The sequence below is a fragment of the Musa acuminata genome, chromosome BXJ1-7 (genome assembly GCF_036884655.1).
Source record: "Musa acuminata AAA Group cultivar baxijiao chromosome BXJ1-7, Cavendish_Baxijiao_AAA, whole genome shotgun sequence".
In the NCBI taxonomy this organism is placed as follows: Eukaryota; Viridiplantae; Streptophyta; class Magnoliopsida; order Zingiberales; family Musaceae; genus Musa; species Musa acuminata.
Genome location: NC_088333.1, coordinates 5552017 through 5564129, shown reverse-complemented (window position 1 = coordinate 5564129; position 12113 = coordinate 5552017). Strand labels below are relative to the sequence as shown.

The 12113-nt window shown below is 42.6% G+C and overlaps 1 protein-coding gene across 1 annotated transcript; it reads right to left on the bottom strand.

Moving 5' to 3' along the window:
- Window positions 1-3474: 3474 nt before the first annotated feature.
- On the bottom strand, window positions 3475-6264 carry LOC135678424 (probable auxin efflux carrier component 1c). The gene is made up of 6 exons (XM_065191234.1): window positions 4876-6264; window positions 4528-4801; window positions 4358-4443; window positions 4110-4267; window positions 3931-4007; window positions 3475-3859 (listed from the first exon to the last, which is right to left on the bottom strand). Exons 1-6 carry the CDS (start codon window positions 6092-6094, stop codon window positions 3793-3795), a joined length of 1881 nt encoding a protein of 626 aa, XP_065047306.1. The 5' UTR covers window positions 6095-6264; the 3' UTR covers window positions 3475-3792.
- Window positions 6265-12113: the final 5849 nt, after the last annotated feature.

Genomic DNA, 12113 nt, shown 5'->3' with positions numbered 1-12113 from the left:
CATCAACAAGAAGCATCAGAGTTGAAGATTTTGATGAGATGCTGATCTAATTCTATATCCTTTGCAAGTAATAAAAGAAGCATCTTTGACACGATGTGATGCGGTGCATGCACGAGAGAATGCCTTCCGAAAACATAGATCGTCTTCTCTACGATGGAGCAAGACACTTGGAAGATTCCTTATCTTGGACAGGTACAATGATCCCTCCCTCGATCCGTTGTTGGACACCGAAGTATATCCGACATCGATGTTGGTGGTATGCGAGACTGACATCGATGTCACGCAACCGACCAAACAAATCCATCTTAACTGCGGAATCTAATGACTACGTTGCGTGCGCATGTTTGTAACGACGTAAGGCCATGGATGGGCAGTCTTACATGTGCAGGCAACAGTGTAAGGCCATGCGTGGGGTCATGAAAGCAGTCGGGACGACCATCGACTCTCACTTTATTCCTAATATGATAATACTATCGTATATATTTACAACTCGTTAAAGGCAAAGGAAAAGATGGGCTCTCTCTCTCTCTCTCTCTCTCCAACTTAGAATCAGGTCTTGTCCACGTATATACACATTGTAGGTGATCAAAAATGGGATTTTGATACGTAGTGTGACGCAGAAGAAAGAGATGATTTCTTGTGAGTTGGACTTTGTGACACTATCTAAAGTAGAAGGAAGCATGAGGGACGTGTAAATGAGACTGATACAGTTTAGACTGATGGGAACCTGCTTGAATCTTACGTCTGAAGATGAGTAGTAGTGGGACTTGTGTTCTTCTTCTTCTTCTTCTTCTCTGGATTTATGCATTGAGATCTGAGACGATTTGATGGAAAATGTTGTCCCAGACAGAGGTACTGAGCGGGCTCGGTGGGCATCGAAACGACAACCACCCTGCGACGGCGGTGGCGGGCAGCGAGCGACGGTGGTGGTGGTGGGGGCTGCCACGGACTGGACTGCCAGACGATTTGATGTATTATTGTATAAGGCGCCTGATCTGCTCCGCCAAGGTGCGAGCCATGTCCGCCACCAGCGGTTGTCCGGTCCGCCGGGGCGGGGACAAAAGCGCCTCTCCTCGTTGTTCTTATTCCCCTTGGCCCTTCCTTTTCCAGTGGCGGTTCCACGATGCCATCATCAAAGCAGCAGTGGGCGGGCGGAGGATGGAGATACACATCCCGGTAGCTGCAGCACATCATCCTTCTGTAAAGTTAGGTCATCACCGGCCTTGTCTAAGGTTGGCGCTGCAGCAAGTGCGAGTGGTCGTCTGCTAATCAACTCCAGCTTGCACGGACACCCAGTACAGAGTCCGACTTGCCGGCTTGCTCGACACCCGTTCTTTAGTCCTTCTCTTTGGTCTCCCGCCTACAAATTCTACCAAAGATCAACACGAACTACATATATTTACATAATGCTAATCCATTGCAGATCGAAAACAACAGTTCAGACCCATCTGACATCCATCTTACTTTTGGCGCCATCATCAGTTGTCGATCCATGATCGATCTGACCTAGGAAAGATCGTCACGGGGGTTTGGACGTTTCCCATTAACCAAATGAAATATGTAAAGCGAGGAACAGGTGACGGTCATATACTAATCCAAATGGATCCCTAGTGTTAGTTTCCTGTCGAGATGATTTAGGCTGGTGGCGGCGAGCTTTCTCTGCTTCAATGGTTGCTTGACTTGGCTACTTTCCAATCAAAGGAAGAATCGTCGCTCAGAAAAGTAAACGGTGAAAAGTGTGAGATAGATCTTTAGCAGCCACTTGAGGATCTTGGAAATGCGTCTCCAGCTCCATTTGCCATTCCATGTTTTCGTCTGCTGGTCTCAGTGCCGGCAGGAGCTCATTTCTTATGCCCAAACATCACTCCACAATCCATCACCTTAATTTTGATTACGACTTTGGTCATTTTATCATGAGATTTACATGCTTCAAATGCTGACTTTAATTCTCAGTCTTCACCTCTCGATTTAATTAGAGTTGCTGTGGCACCCAAAGAACACTCACCGGCAAGAGGTCAATCAAAGCACAACTTTTCCATGCCACCGGAATCTAAATTGGAACTAAGTATGTGACGCCATGTCATCCTAAGGTAGGTAAGATGACATCTTTCCATGTCACATGATACACATGCTACAAGTTTATCATATAAATATTGACATATTATTTATGATGGTCTATTATTGTGACCTGTAAACATTCATTGTGCATTATCATAGCAATTCAGGAGGATATGAAGATCAACATATTTTAAATCTTAAAACCAGCATCAATTTATGATGTACATTTTCAATAATAATAATAATAATAATAATAATAATAATAATAATAATAATAATAAAAGCCTAACTTACACCTCTCCTTTCTTTTGGTTGATTAGAATCTCAAAAGTAGGTTAGCTTACAATATAGATTAAGGGTTCTCTATGATATATTATTTCTATTAAATGATACATTTTTTTCCCTTAAAAAGAACATTCTATGGGAGGTGATTATTATATATATAGAGTTTTGTATTACAAATTAAACCTTTACAAGTGTTTCCTTCAAAACTGCAACAAAATTCTCAGATAAAAGCATTTAAACATTTTCTGCTCTAAATTTTATTAAGAATCCATAACATTTGATAAATAATCCAAGTGAAATTGTAGAATCACTATGATAATAACAACATTAAATCCAAACAAATAATGATTCTATAACATGTTTGATCAATTTATTTGAGTAATTAAACTAATGATGCCTTTACTTAATTTAATCTAAATTAAATAAAAAAATTGAATTTTCTTGTCCTCCCCAACCTTTAAAACACTTCTCTATGCTTTATAGAATATTATTAGAACATTTGCTTATCCCTTTTTCTTGAGCCATTGCATAATTGTTTTTTTGACTGAATTTTCTTCTGATTTAGCAAACTGTTTCACGATTACATTTATTGGAGAATCTAATTTTCTTTGTTTATATATATATATATATTTTTTTTTTTATATATACAATTTCTAAAAAACTAGTTCATAGAAATTAATCTTTCCTTGATTTGGCCTTCCTTCCATGACACTATTAATAGTATTCTGAATCAATTAAGAATGCAAATAGGGTTTCCTTTAGTGGGATATATATATATATATATATATATATATATCATCCAATCTGTTCAAAGAAGAATACAAGTATAGGAAATAGTGGTGTTTCCCATATCAAACCAGCAACTTAGGGATTCCACCTGAATAATATCCCACGTATGGTGCAGATGCTACTACTGAAGCTTTTAGTGCCCGCAAAAGCGGGCAAAAACAAGTAGGATGTGCCAACAGGCTCATGATACGCTTGCGTTCCAGCGGAAGGCTGTCATCGCATATGCCAAAGAGGTCGACGTCAACACCGGCAATGGGGGACTAATGGATGGTAAACAATTCAGCTTTACGCCACCATCTTCCCACACATCGCATCAAAAGCCCCACACCACACACACTGAGCTGAGATAGAAGAGTGATTAGGACATCCATTGTGTTCCAATTCTTCCCATACTGTTTACAGGGATGTACTTACCAAGAAACAAAGAAGGGCTTACTGAAAAGAAGAGAAGAAGGAAGGAAGGAAGGAAGGAGAAGGGTAAAAAGAAAAAGGCTTCTGGCACACCATTTTACAGCAAAAGTTGATGCGTTTAGTGGAGTTCCCTTTTTGCAGGTTTTGGTTGCTTCTCCCCCCTCCTTTTGATCCTCGCCGGTTTGCCCGTCGCACTGCCTTCTTCCACTGCTGCGGGGTGAGGTCAAGCTTAGGCCACTCCTGTCTGCTTCAGATGCCCATTAGGATGTAGTACACCAGGGTTATAGGCAAGGCGATTAGCATCCCAAATATCACCCTGGAAACGTACGTGCATCGAGTCAGCGGCAGAAGAAAAAGGAACCAACGCAGATCAGCAGCTGTACTCACGCTGTGCTGAGAATGTCCGGATGTACATTGTACTCCTTTGCGAATACGAAGGGAACGATGCCTTGGGGCAGTGCTGCCTGCCCATGTCCATGACACCATCACCGAGGTAAGAAATAGATACAGAGAGTGCAAGGCAAAAGGAAAGGATTGGATGGGATGGAGAAGATTCTTGCACGTACCTGTACAATGGCGATGTGCAAGAGGACACCACGAAGACCGACGACAAGAGAAGCGGCAGCCATGACAGCGGGGCCTGTTAGGAACCTCACCGCCATAGCAAAAGCTGCTGCCTTGTTCCCACATGCTATGATCCTTGGCTGCAAGGCCATGAACAGACCTGATCCATCCCCCCCACCCCGACAAGTCAAAACACATCAGTAAATGTGAAGCGCATATACGCACAAGCAAAAGACGCATGTCTTCTTACCGAGGCTGAACATGGCCATGCCTAGGCCGGCGTCCGACAGTATGGAGATGGAACGCAGTACGATCGCGGGCATCTGAAAGTTCCATCTGCAGTAGCACGTCCACAAGCAAAAGACGATGATAAGATTGGATGCCGAGTCCTTCCTGTCGATCGACGAAGGTTTTTTTTACCTGAAGCAGACGAGGGACCAGATGAGGCCGATCAAGCTGGAGTAGGTGTTGGGGTTGCGGATCAGCTTCCTCCACACCATGATCAGGATCAGCCTGGTCATCACGCTCGTCGGCGGCATGGCTTTCACTTCTCTGAGCCCTCCCTTGTTGGCCTCATTGTTGGCTTTCTCGTCTCCCTCCTGCTGAGCACCCTCTTTGTCCATGGTTGCCTTGTTCGCAAAGCTGAACTCCTCCCGCTCTAAATAGTCGTCCCTGCCGTCCTTCCATCCGTCCACTGTGAACCAAATCAAATTCATCGAACGAAGCTCGACGCCAAACAGCAAATAGCACAGAACAGAGAGTGCCTACCTTTGCCCGGAGAAACTTCCATTCTGACTTCTTTTAAGCCGGAAGCTTCGGTCGCCGGCAAACCGTACTCCTTGCTGTTACCGAACGCTTCGGAGACCGGAGACGCGCTGGAGCTCCACACGAACATGTGCAGATCCTTCGCCCCACCGTCCTCCGATTTCAGCAGATGAGCTTGTCCGTTGGCCCTTTTAGGTCCCATCGTCTTCGGAGCCGCCGTCGCTGTCGGAGCGAACACGGCTGGGTTTGGAGCCGGGTAGTGCGGAGCTGCTGCGGTCGTGGTCACTGGCAATTGGTACTGGAACCGGGGCTTGGCGGACGCAGTATTGCCGGCGCCGTGCTCCTCCTCGAAGTTGGATGGTCTGGGCGTCGTCGCCGCCGCCCCTCGGATGCCGTAGACGTCGGCAGCGCCGAAATTGGAGCTCCTGCCCACCATGTTGTAGAAGTCGTTGTGGTTGAAGCTGGAGCCTCTCGGCGTGGGGTTCCGCGACGACTGCAGCGAATAGATCTCGGCGTTGGTGAGGTTGGAGGGGCGAGGGGTGGTGGCCGAGAAGCCGAGCGACCGCCTGGAGTGGATGTCCGACCGCGAAGCGTTCGATCGCCGGACGGTCACATGCAGCTTGCCGTCCTCCTTGATCTGCGTCTCCGTCTCCAGCATCTCGCGCCCGTCGAGCGAGACGACGTCGGAGTCGACGCTGATGGAGGCGATGGCCCCGGCGGTGTCGGGGAACTGCTCGGCGATGAGAAGCTTGGCGGCGCGGTACTCGAAGAGGAAGAGCATGAGGGTGTACCAGATGATACACTGGAGGACGACGATCTGGACCATGAGGCTGTGGGAGACTTCGCCGTACATGCCCCGGAGGAGGGGGATGCCCATCACCAGGGTGTTGGGGAGGGTGGAGAGGGAGAAGGTAGTGATGGTCCAGTCGAGGCGGCCACGGCGGCTGAGGCAGCCCCAGGCGGTGAGCGCCGCCAGCACCATCAGCTTCTGCAGCGTGTCGGCGGCGATGAATCGGAGGTTCATGGTGTAGGGGTTGTTCCCGGAGATGAAGTGGAAGGAGAGCAGCGGCACCGCGAACAGCGCCACGAAGCGGTTGATGCCGGAGCACTGCAACGGCGTGAAGATCTTCCACCACTTCACCGACCCGTAAGCCAGGATCATCGCCACGTACAGCGGCACCACCGCCGTCATCACATTGTAGAAGTCTCCCAACGTGATCATCTTCTTCTACTTCTTCGTCCTCTTCCTCCTTACAACTACGTCGACAAGTAATAGTAGCACTCGTCGTCTATTAGCTTCTTCCGCCTTCTTGCTTTATACTCACTCCAAGCTTAGCTTTTAAAGGAGAGAGCAAGGAAAAGAGCAGGAATGATACAGGAAGATTGAGGGCGATCACAAAGCTCGTGGGGGGAGGGGGGGTGGGCTTATGTAGTCCCCATTCTTGCTTTTTATTATTGTAAATGGACACACACTAGAATCTAACAATTGATGGGGGCGTTCATCTGATTTGCTGCTGGCGTTTGCGACCTCTCTCTCCCCGCACAAACATTTACGAGGAAGAGGACACGGCAAGTGTTGGCAAATCCGTAGCTCTCTCGTCCACTGGAGATTAGTAGTGGACTAATAGATTAGGGAGGGCAGTAAAAGGAAAATGTGGTAGCAGACAGGGGGAAAGAAAGGTGTCACGATGTGGGATGATAGATTTCTTTCTCGGGGCAGTACGTAGCTTCACCGAAAGGGAATCAATGTTCCCGGCGCGTGCGCTACCGCCATCATCAACATCTGCTAAAACCTCCCTATTACATACATTCCATTCTTTTAAGAGCGTTGCCCCCTCCTTTTAACTAATATGCATCGCCTCCTATGACTTTTTACACATTGAAATTGCTGTCTATGCTTTTTTATTTACGCAGCATCATAAAGGATTTAAGCACCGCATACCAACAAATAAATGATTGGTGTGGGTTATGGATCATTACAATTTTGTGAGAGCCATCATAGGAAAATCTTAGCTACAATTTTTCTGGTAACCCTAGTTGAATGCTTGTGGGTGGGGTAATAAAGACAATGACCATCATGAGTTTAACACTTCCCAATAAGCATGTAGTCATGCTTGTGGGCATCGACAAGCAGCCTTTTAGCCTTTTGATAAGGTTCCTAATAAGTATTTATCCTTCCTAAAAGAAAAGGCGTCACAAGCTGCTCCTTCCCCCTTTTGCCTTTTTCTTCCTCCTCCCCCCTTAATTTTCTGTCTCCAAAAGCTGCTGCTCCTTGCTGTTGAGAAGCATTTACAGCTAAACTAAGGATGTGAGAGGACTACAAAAGATAAAGAATACCGGCTGTTATGTCATAATGAATCTCCAGTCACAACATATTGGGCTCCCAACTAGCAAAGAACAATTACACTTCTTTTTTGTGAACCCTCCTGCTAGCTTAGTCAAGATCAAGTCAATAGGAATAAAAACTGCTACAATGGATAGTGACATTGTTTACGAGGTTTACAATTACATGCTACTGTACCATATATTCATAATTATTTTAAGGATGTGGTCTTTCCAATGCCTGATGATAATTTTATAACCAATGTGCATCCATGAAATGAGGGATTCTGAGAGAGCATAATCCTCCAATATCCGGATGGACTCCCCACCAAACTTGGTCACTGGGTACATTACGGAAGAATAGCACCTACCCCAATGCCTATAGCACATCAAACAGTACTTTATTAGTTTCCTTACCTCACCTCACCTCTCCTCACCTACCTGTTTGCCGATTGGATAGAGGTCATGGGCCCATGTCAGATCCACCAGTGCTCCTGTCAATAATAAGCTGTACAAGACTGGTTGGCAGTAATCTGGATAGAATTTTTGTTGCTGCAGAATTCTTAGAATACAAAGCTGTCAGTCATCAACAATTACTGTACATACCACTTCAAAGAGCACACAGTTGCATTTATAATCTCCAGAAATATTAGGATGATGACCTATTTTCCCCAAGTAATTTTCAACAATTGTTCAGATAAAGAGATGCCATTACCATATAAAGATTCAAACTCCTAATGGTGCTTCTCAACCACCTGTGTTCATGTGCACACAACAGAGAGGTTAAATTTTCAGCAATGAGCATCTGAATCACAGGAATACAATTTTTAGCAGTACCAAGAAGCATCACTTATTAAGTTTACATAGATCATGCCATACACAGTCTTCCTGCTTACCGGGAGAGTTGACTGGATCATCCCATAACTAGACAAGCTCAATGAAACACCTGTCTTGAAGCATTTATTTTCTATGAATAATCGTTTTATAAAATATGAAAATGTTTTTCTTGCTTAAAGGTCACTTTCAGCAGAAAAGATGTCACAGTAGTTACAAATAAAGTTGCCTCAACAAATATAAAAAATTCATTGGCTGCAATTTAGGCATGCCATCATTTTAAAGCAAACTGATGGTTGCTAACCTTTTGTTTACAAATTACAAAATAAATAAACTTCATGAATTGAAGGGAAAAATAAGTCTAAAACAAATATAAAACTTTTCTATGTGCCACGACTTTCCTTGATCAAATGTCTTTATCATTGTTCCATGGACTTGTCAATTGATCTCTGCAGCTGTAGTTTGCCTTTCAAGATGTGGAATAAAGTATCAAAGTTCTCCTTACACCCAATCCACTGCTAGCTAGATATGACTTAACATAAGTGCATAAAGAAGGCCACATAAATATGGACCAAAAGTATATAAGAGATGAAGGTGACTGTCCAACCATCTAATTATTGGTTGAACTACTTACTGGATACAGAGCTGATCCAAATGCCACGGTCAGAAGAAATGATAATAAGGCTTGACAATGTTCATACCTAGAGAAAAAAGTGACAGCAATTCGGCAAAGATATTTTTGCTGAACAATGGTTTGCAATAATTTCTGTGCCAGAGCCTTTGCTCTCTGCAACTCGAAGAATAAAACCAAATTAATAAGAGATTGAGGACAAGATTTTTTATCTTTGGCTCACCTTGCAAAGTGATTACATTAAACATAGAAAAGGAGATAGAAGTCTTCTTCACCTATCAAAATTTACTCAATATTCTGCATTATATATTGATAGCATGAAATGTTGGATTTCCTGTACAAGTGATGCCAATAGTTTAAACGTTCATTATTTTGCTTGCCATCCAGCAATGGTGTCCTTCAGAATCAAATACTATCTTAATGAATGAATTGGTTGAGAAAATTGGTTGTGACATGCAACTCCCAAAATTGATAGTGGTTAAATGGAGAATTGAGACAGTATGGCAAGTTATCACGAAGGTATCAGAAGATTCGTCTAGGATAAGTATGTCATACAAACATGGCATAAATTAACAGCCTTCCACAATAAGCTACACAGACCATTTATAATCCTTTAGAAAGATAAATGGTTGACCATAAAATAACCAAAGCTAAGCATGAAAATAATAGAATGAAATATTCTCAAAAATTTGCATGGAAATTCAAGTGTAAAAGAAACCTGATATAACATGCAAACTGGTGGGCATATCACCTGTATATTAAAAAATAAATAAATAAACATGGAAATCAGGTCAAAACATGTTTTTATGGTCATCAGATTTCCGCCAATAACTTAAGCAGTGTACCTGCATTTTGTAAAATTTTGTGAATTATTTACATATATTTGCATGAAAATTAAATTTGAGCAGAAACTCCAAAATTTTGGTATTCTCCCCTTTATCTTTGCAATATAAGAAGCTGAGTCATCTGTAATAATATGATGCATCATCAAATTATTTCACTACGTTAAGGCACAAAAGATACTTAAAATGGAACAGAATTTAGAACGTGTAAACACTGTGGCATAAGATATAGAGAGTCAGGATGGAGATTGATAGGGTCAATTGTTCAACAACAAATTGAGATAATCAAGATCAACCATTTAACAGTAAGGTGTTTTGACTAACAATGAATATTTAAAAATATAAAATCAAGTAAAAAATAAGAAAATGATAAAATATGTAACAGTTAGGTATTACAAATTCTCTAACAAGTCTAGAATAATAATCAAACATCCATTTTTAAATTCTCATCTCTTCGATTCTTCTATTTTGATTGCACCCAAAAGTTCGAAGGATCCAAGGAATTGATCTTTAATTGGACTTAATGCCATCTTTATATTTTCCTGTAAAGCCAACAAAGTTATAGTGATCAAATAGTATCTGATACTGATGTGCAGATTCTCAATCCAGAGAATCAAGATGATTTTTCCTCAATAAAGAGCTGATTTTTCTCCATCATATGTATAAATGATTACAGATTTTGCCTCCCTAAAGCCTATATAAATATCTTGCATTGTACAGTAAAGTGTGGGAGAAAATGAACATACAGATCCTCCTCTTTTTCCTCTTTCTCTTACTTGGTATCAAAGCCACCTTCTAAGGCCTAGAATTTCTATTTTTCTCAGCAATGTCCATGGTGAAGTTTTCCAGTGAAATCTTCTTTTCTTCACCACTGCCAGTTGACATCCTATGACTTGATGTCATTCCAACCAATGGCCCAGGCAGATGCTTCTCATCCTGTTCCTATCAACCTTCAAAGAAACAACCATCATTGTTGGCCTCAATCTATGAAAAATTTTCTCAAGGAGCGAAAAACATGGCATTGTCACTGGGGAAAAGGTAAAACTAAACATAAAGGACAACAAACACCTTCAGGATTTTAATGTTACCATCTTAATGTATGGGATACCAGTTATTATTACAAAAATATCTAATGAATCTCCAATATCCATCACCTCCATCATTGTCTTCTTAGAGCTAGACCTGATCATGGTTCCAGAATTGGCGGTTCCTGATGCGGTCTGCACCTGTTTAAGCCGTGGCCTCGGGGCCGTCGCGGCTCGGTTCGGGTCCGGAAGGCGGGGATCTCCGTGGGGGCGCTCCTCGAGCCCGCTGAATCTCCGAAGACGGGGATCTCCGAAGGCTTCGCACCTGCACAAAGGTCGGGTCGGGGTGCTCGACCCGACCCCTCCGACGATCAAGTTAGATGATGTGGAAGGGAGTTTTTTCTGTGTAGAAGCGTCCCCTTTCTCCCTTGGCATGCAAGGGTTTTTATAGTGAAGGTGGCGTGTAGGACTACTAGCAGGGAGCAGGATCGCACTCCTGGTAGCGTTTGACACTAGTGTTGGCATGGCATGAGGGGCTGGGCTTTTGCAGGATATTAATGTGCCTCGGTCAGTGTTCTGATCAATTCCGAGGTGCGTGATGTCATCTGGAGCAACTGACATTGTCCTGAGACTGATTGCCATTTTTACCCCTATCAGTTCCGATTCTGTGGAAAATAAAACTGAAACCGGAACCAGACTGGACCGGGTTCCAAGCAGTTTTGGTTTTTGTTCTGGTTCCGAACCACCAATTCTTATTAATACAAAAAAAAAAAAAGGTTACACCAAGATTCAAACCCAGGGCATTATACTTCAAGTTTGAAGTGCTAGAACTCATTTGTGTTTATATTTTTTTCCTTTTTAGCCGATTTGGAATCAAACTAGAATTGGCAGGAACAGGTTTCTGGAGGGACACTTTTGATTGGCATGTCCTGCCTTTTTCTATGTTTTCTGAATGTCTGAATATCTAATGAAAGTTTTCTTTTTCTCAAAAGAAAACTTCAATGATCATATCTATTGCCATCAATTTTGAGTAAGTAAGATACATGATTTATTTTGAAAAAAAAAACATGATTTATTTTTAAAAAAACATGAATTACCAAAAAATTCTTGTATTTTGGAATCAATTGGTCATGCCTGAAACCAAATGGATTTATGCTGATGATGCTCTATTATATCTGAAACATCGTCATAGCATGTGGCTTAGCAATTCTTAATGGGTTTATGCTAACGACGACTTTGCATCAATCTGGATTGGTTTCTTGGGTCATACTCCTACTATGGATTCTGCTATAGTTGAACTTATATCTAAAGAAACTCGCAAACTGACAATGAATTTCAGTATCTCGGATGTTGTACTTGCAACTCATTCATCTCACCACTATGAAGTCACATCTATCACAACTAAATTCTCATATGTTTATGATAATCCTCCCAATTATAATCTTTTTCGTATGTTTGGTTGTGCCCTTTTCTTCATCATCAATCCAATGAGCATATCAAACATGAACCTAAAATTTGACTTTGTTGTTTCTTGTTTCGCGAACTTGAGCATAACGGTTAAGGATGCTATGACCCCATTTGTAAAAG